The 7,526-nt window shown below is 38.8% G+C and overlaps 1 protein-coding gene across 1 annotated transcript; it reads right to left on the bottom strand.

The window, feature by feature from the left end:
• Positions 1-644: 644 nt before the first annotated feature.
• LOC101991174 (ubiquitin-conjugating enzyme E2 variant 2-like) lies at positions 645-1,082 on the bottom strand. The gene is made up of 2 exons (XM_005372180.1): positions 919-1,082; positions 645-792 (listed from the first exon to the last, which is right to left on the bottom strand). Exons 1-2 carry the CDS (start codon positions 1,080-1,082, stop codon positions 645-647), a joined length of 312 nt encoding a protein of 103 aa, XP_005372237.1.
• Positions 1,083-7,526: the final 6,444 nt, after the last annotated feature.

Below are 7,526 nucleotides of genomic sequence, written 5' to 3'. Positions count from 1 at the left end.
CTTCACTTAAAACCTCTAAGCATGTTTTATTAAACAAAGACTGTAAACAAATATTTACCATGTCTGTTACATGGAACAAACGGGAACAGCTTGTAACAGAGTTTCATCAATACCACAAACATCTTTTTATTATAAATACAGGTATCAAAACAATCCTGAAGCTATTTATGATGCTATAGTAGTCAGCACCCACACCCGCACTGCTTCGAATTAACACAACTGTGACTACGCATTATACCTGCTACTGTAAACAGTTCACTGTAGTCTAAGGACGATGGATAAAGCATGCCATTTCTGCTCTTCCTTCTTGAGACTTTATTGTTCAGAAAGACAAAGGTTTCCACTGCCATCTGACACTGCTTTGCCGTGCTTTTTTCTTGAAAACCTGAATTCAATTTTGAATACTTCAGGCTCAGGTTTAAATGACAGTGCTTTAAGAAGAGAATGAAAATTTGTGCTGCATTTCTCCTGTTACCTGAAAATATAATAGGTGTACATAATGTATTCTTACAACTGTCCAGGTCATGCTTACCAGCTGGAATTCTTTTACTTAATGTGTGGGTAATTTGCATGGTGATATTTAATCAAGACATTAACATGAGTAGAAGGTTGTTGATTTAAGACAAGTTTGAGATCCACTAAAATCAGCTGTTGTACGTTTGTCCTTCTGGTGGTTGTGGAAGCTTCATATTTTCTTTGGACATCATTAGACGTCTTAGCTCTTGGAGGACAACTTTAATACTATAGGAATTTTGCCATTTTGCTAATACTGGCATGCTTTGTGCATCCACCATTCCACTGGAATTATTGATACCATTTATATTAATTTTTGTTACAAATCTAACGGATGGAGGATCTTCTGGGTATTTAGATCCACATTCTCCCTCCAGACTATATATTCTGTTTTTCTAGTTTGTCCTTGGTGGCCCAATAATCGTGTCTGTCCACCTTGTAAGTGTCATGTCTTCATCATCTTCAAGGCCCCAGCTAACCGTACCATCACCTACTCCTTTCTGTTCTTCTTCAAGTTCTTCCAACAAGCAAAAATTCCGAGGAACTTTAACTCCTGTGGAGACTGCCATCTTTTCCTGTTACTTAACTAAATATTTTAAGCAACTTCACCTGATACTGAGATACTTATAACTTTCTCCCCTGGTGAAAGAACAGTCTCTACTGCTACTATCTGGTACTGCTTACGTTTAAGATTTCCCACAGATTTTCATAGCTGCCTGACACCACCAGCCTCTATGTCTTCCTTTAACAGTCTCTGTATTTCTTAGGACGGACATCCAGGAAAAATGTTAGTAAACACAATGTCCGGGTTTTCCTCTCTTCAATTCCAACAATTGTTCAACTGTGACCTAGTCAAAGTATAAATATCAGTTAATATATCATATCTATAAACATTTATTACTATATATACATTTGCAGTCTCTGAGTTGACATATGTGTGTTTAGAACACGCACACGCACTTGCAGTTTTAAATAAGTGCAGTCTGGGAAGGCTTGATATAGCAACAAGTGAATAAAGACTGTAAGAAGGGAAGGGATGGATAATGAGAGCAGTGAGCCAGAAAAGGACCACAAGAAGTGCAAAGGCCACAAGATGCTGTGTCATCCAAGAACATACCAGAATGACAAGTAGCTCTGACAGGCAGTCATAACAGCCCCCTTCTCCACCCTGTCACCTCTACTATTGCAATCTTGACCTTCCTTAAGCAATAGTCAATCCGCTATCTTAAAAGTGATAGTTATGTGTGTGTTGCCTGAACAGTCACGCAAAGTTCTTATGTATCATTGGGGCATCCATCTTCAGCCTTCAGACACAAAGTATCCAGCAAACTTTTCCATGAATCAGGAAATTTCAAAAACAGTTCCACATATATTGGCAGTTTGTCAGTCTCTTTCTTCATGAAGCAAGAACCCCTGCAGACTGTGTCACCTTTAGGTAAGTTCAGCAGTCATTTCTCTGTGGGTCTTACTTGTCTAGGTAAGCAACCCAGGAAAGAGCAGTTTCTTTGCTGTATGGCCTCTTGAATCTGGTGGAACTGCCTCCTAACTTGTTTATTGCTAGTCCCGATATAAGAGACAGTCTCTACCATCTGAAGAGCATTTTAAATGTAATGGCTGTCAGTATATAAATTAAACACTTCATTTGCAAAATTTTGAAACACTAAAGTCACAGCTTGACTATTTGAGCTGAAGCTGGTTCTGTCTGCACTGCATGTCCTTTACCATTAGTCATATAAGCAACCATCCCATTAGAAGAGCCATCAGTGAAAATTAACAAAGCATCCTTTGTAGGATCTTTTGCTACCATTTTAGGAAAAATGAATGAATGTAGTTGGGGAAACTGCAGCAATGGTCAGTTGGGAAATGATTATTAATCTGCCTTTGAAATTTTGCAAATGCAATTGCCCAAGAATTAATATTTTGAAATAACCACTCAATTTATTGCTTAGTGTAGGAGCATTGATTACAGTCATTTTCTTGCCAAAATATTTCCTAGATTCTATTCTGCTTTTCTCTGCTAAGCATGCTACTGCTTCAAAATGAAGATTTAGTGGTGATACAGGAAGGTGCATCCATAAGAGTGGCTTGTTTTGCCTTAAAACCATTCTAGGAGCTAGTTTTGTGGGTAAAATGCATGCCTGCCACATTTGGCTATAATCAATATAATGTACCTGTTGTTCTGGTCTGGAAGATTCTGAAAGCTGTCTGCTGAAATTTGATTACTATTCTCTTTTAGGATTTCACTTAGATGCTCGAGGTCTCCGATAAAATACCGTAGATAAGGTCTCAGCCATTGGATATTTCCTAACAACTTTTGAAAGTCATTTAGTGTCTTTAAACTATCCTTATTAATTTCTGATTTTTGGATCTTATTTTTGGGGATAAAACATATGACCTAAATACTGGAAAGGTGGGCGCTTCTGCACTTTCTCTGGATCAATAACTAAGCCTGCATGACTAAGGCTCTGTTGTAGTAGTTCACATGTCTCAAGTAAAACTCCTTCATCTCTATGGGCAAGCAGGTTGTCATCCATATAATGGACAATATAAATCTGTGGATATGTATGTTTAACATTTTGTATAGACTGAGCTACAAACTTCTGGCATAGGTGGCACTGTTTACTAAAATAAGACACTCCATTGATATCTCTCCATTGGCTCTCCTAAATTAACTGAGTAGATACCAAAAGCAAATCTTTTGCAGTCTTGTGGTGCTAAATGTTTGGTTTATAAACAACCTTTTAAGTATAAAATATTTTTATGGGTGCCTTTTGTTTTATTGTAGCAGGAGGCAGTCCTTGTTGCAATGCTGCCATTGGCTGCATGGTTGCATTAACCTCCCTTAAATCCTGAATCAAGCTTCACTTTCCTGATTTCTTTTTAATGACTTATTCAGCTGTTTCTGCACTAACTGTTGGGCAGCTTGTAATTTTTCTCCTGTCCGAGGTCACTGATTTACCCATACAGGCACATCATTTTTCTAGACAACTGGGTCTGGATATTTTGGGTTAGGCTTTTGTTAGATTTAATGTTTTCTTTAACTGATAAGTCTATTTCCTTTATTGTATCTTTAGTGCTTGAGATTCTCTCTTCCATCTCTTGTATTCTGTTATTCATGCTTGCACTTGTGGTTCTAGATCATTTTTCTCATGATTTCTGTTTCTTTAATTCCCTCAGCTTCTGTTTTCCTTACTGTCTCTATTTCAATTTTCAAGTCCTGAAAGTATCTTTCATATGTTTGTTTTTATTTATTTATTTATTAAGGATTTCTGCCTTCTCCCCGCCACCGCCTCCCATTTCTTTCCCCCTCCCCCGATCAAGTCCCCCTCCTTCATCAGCCCAAAGAGCAATCAGGGTTCCCTGCCCTGTGGGAAGTCCAAGGACCACCAACCTCCATCAAGGTCTAGTAAGGTGAGCATCCAAACTGCCTAGTCTCCCACAAAGCCAGTACATGATTTTTTTTTCTTAGTTTTCTTTATGGGATTTGCTGATATCTTCCATTTTTTGTTTGTCACTCCTCCGTTTCACGGAGGGAATTTCTCATTTCCTCTTTAATAGTTTCAACCATTTTCCTGAAGTTATTTTTAGGTCATTTTCTTCTGCTCCATCCCTAGTTGGTTGTTCATGTCTTGCTTTTGTAGGGCCTTTAGGTTTTACTGGTGTTGTTCTTTGTGGTGTTGGATGTGTTCTTACCTTTTTTACTCATCTTTTCCTTTAATAGGTGTGGTTGGGGCTATTGGAGATTTTGTTGATTAATCTTCTAGGTGTTAGTAAATCTAAAACTGAGATGGTTGCTCCTTATGGTAGAGCTAGTGCAATAGTTCTAGCTATCCCATTGCTTACTCCATGATCCTGGAGATAGCTCAACACTCTTGGACTTTGCTCTGCTCCCTTGGAGTTTGTTGTCTTAGGCCTAATTTGGACTAGGTTACAGGCCTTGACCTGTTTCTGTAAATCCTGGTCTAGATCTGCATTGAGTGCAGGTTTTTCAGTGAACTGTCCTAAAATAAAATCCCTAATCTTTCCCTAGGAGGCCTACTGTCCGGTATGATAGGATCAATCCTTCCCTCATTTTCCTTGCCTAGACCTTGATTAGGTAATAATCCTTATTGAAACATTTGATTTGTAACATCTTGCTGAGGAATGTAAATATACCCCCATTCTGGACATAATATCTTGGCCCCATAAATTTCCTGGTTAATGAGGAAAAATATATGGCTGGAAAAGTTTTTCATGGCAGTCTCCATCCTCCCATTGCAGCTCATTACTACTTTGATCAGGATTTCAAGTATGACCAATTCCCTGTAGATGTGTCTTAGTTTCTGTCCTTGGCCACTTAGAAGGCCACTGGCTAGCAGTTATAACTGAAATTTCTGTGCCAGGATATACAAGACCAGATTTTTTTTTCCATTTGTAAAGTAAGTGAATTGTCGTCATTGAGGACCTTTGGCTTGTAGCCAATTGTGGTCAGATGAAACAAATCCATCTTTTCCTCTCTTATCTTTCTTTATCTGATTTTTGATTTGCATATCAGGAAGTAAAATTAATTTTGCAAGCCTTTTAACCTGTTTTTACTACAGAAACTCCACTTGGCCGGGCGGTGGTGGCGCACGCCTGTAATCCCAGCACTCGGGAGGCAGAGGCAGGCGGATCTCTGTGAGTTCGAGGCCAGCCTGGTCTACCAAGGGAGTTCCAGGACAGGCTCCAAAGCTACAGAGAAACCCTGTCTCGAAAAACCAAAAAAAAAAAAAAAAAAAAAAAAAAAAAAAAGAAACTCCACTTGGTGAGTGAGTCATCATCTTGATCTCTCCCTCAAAATCAGCATCAATGACGCTAGGAGCAACAATAATGTAAATAGTGCAACTTTTAGTAACATCCCTACAGTGTCCTTTGGTAAGGGCCCATAAACAACAGTAGGGAGAGCTTGCATCCCCAATTCAGGTGTCAGAACCGTGCATATGGAAGAACATAGGTGAAGTCCTGTGCTTCCTGCGGTTGCTCTGAAAAGGTCCTGAATGGATTTCCTTGTGGATGAACAGGTTGTTGGATTGCCACATAATTTTGTCTCAGGTCCTGAGACTGGCCCCTGCATCCATTTCCTGAAAGAGAATTTCCTAGATTGTCTCTTTTTGATATGCACTCACTAGTCCAATGTTTTACTCCCCTGCATATCCTGCATAATCCTAGTTCTCTTTCTGTCCTCATGCTTACTCTCCTATTGGGATATTGTCTGTCCTGATACTCCATAAGACCACATCCAAAACAGCTTCCAGGAAGTCTTGTAGCTTGCATTCTTCCTAGGCCTCAATATCTCTTCTGGGATAGGATGTCATTAATTGTCTTTCTCTGCAATACAGCAGCTATAGCCATTCCCTCTGTATACAATTGGCCAATATCTGTGCAAATTCAGATATAATGTCTTATGATATCCTGCCTTCTAAAAGGTCTTAGAGTAGCCTTACATACAGCATTAGTGTTCTCAAAGGCTAGTTGTTTGATTATTAACAAGTCTGCTTCTGGGTCTCCAGTCAACTTAATAGATGCCTGTGTTATTCTGGAAATAATTCATCTGGTCCCTATCTCACACTAGACAACTTCTGAATCTGCTCTTCTCACAAAGGAAGTCTATTCCAGGCATTCCTGGCTGCTGCACAAATTTGAACATATGCTTCCACATCACTGTCTTAACTGCTGATCTGCCCCTGTATAAGGTCTCTCACCTGCAAGCATTTAATTGGAAATAAGAATCTGCTAAGCTCTGTTTCTCTCAGCTGTGCCCTGACATTGCTCTGCAAATTTGGTTTTCAACAATAGATAGTTTCCTTCTGACAGGCAAGCTTTGGCTATCTGCTTCCAATCCCGTGGCTTCAGAGCATCTGTTGCTATATTTTCTAATAGCCTCTGGGCAAATGGGGCCATTGGATACTGAGATCAGTCAGTTTTAAATTCTTTGAGTAACTTAATGACGAGTAACTTAAATGTGGGTGTGTATCGTAAGAAAATTTTCTTAAGCATCTTTTTGTTCTATTATGAAATACAATTGAATTTCTTACATCTCTTTCCCTCTGTTAGCGCCGTCTCTTATACAAGCTTATAAAGGAGATTCATTACTATTATAAGGAATTTGCATAACCTTCAGAGCTCTTAGGTTCTCCATAGGTGAATCTAAACCAGTTATTATGCTAGGAAGAGAATTACTTTTCTGGCAAGAGTCCTGGATCCGCAGAGTTTCTAGTCTCTGCCACAGTGAGGTTACCAACTTTATCAAGCCTTTTAGCTCCTTCTGATCCTCATTATCATTTTCCTGTCTCTCAGCATTGCTGGTAATTAACGAGGGAGATGAAGATTCCTCTTCATAGTTCCCTATTTCATTAGGATCTGACTGATTGTAAACACTCAGTTCTGTAACAACATCTTGCAACTCTTCCTGTGGTGCAGAGGGTATTGTCTCCCTTGTGAGTCAGAGAGAATTATCTCCTGCTGTATGGGATTTTAGTCCAACCTTTCCTGTATTAGGATCCAGAAATAAAGTGTATCTACAGGGAAGCTTTCTGGTCCACAATTACAATAATATTGTTGAATCTTTATCCCAACTTCTTTCTAAAGTCTTGTACTCAGAAAACCAAGGGCATAGCTGCTCTATAAATTCTAAAAATTCTTGGATCTGATGTTGCTGTACTCTTACGCTTTCTATCCTTTAATAAAGCTCCAATCAACTGTATCGCTATTTGATTGCTTCTTCCTTCACCCATATTTCAATATATTTACAAATTTTTATTCCCATTTTTTTGTCCTGTTTTATTCTATGCTTCTTTATATTTTATTCTTCATTTCTGAGTGCTCATTACTCATTCACTACCTGTGGTGAAATTTTCTCATGGGATAATCATGTTCTCCTCCATATGTCTAGTCACTTCTTTAGTGATTTTTAGGGTTCAACGTTCAGCCCCACATTGGATACCACTATGTTGGAGTCCAGCCCAAACATAAATTATTTCTTTTTCTTTTTCTTT

Source organism: Microtus ochrogaster, unplaced genomic scaffold, assembly GCF_000317375.1.
Source record: "Microtus ochrogaster isolate Prairie Vole_2 unplaced genomic scaffold, MicOch1.0 UNK231, whole genome shotgun sequence".
Lineage (NCBI taxonomy): Eukaryota > Metazoa > Chordata > Mammalia > Rodentia > Cricetidae > Microtus > Microtus ochrogaster.
The sequence above is the reverse complement of the archived record's forward strand: the minus strand, read 5'-3'. Positions and strand labels throughout refer to the sequence as shown.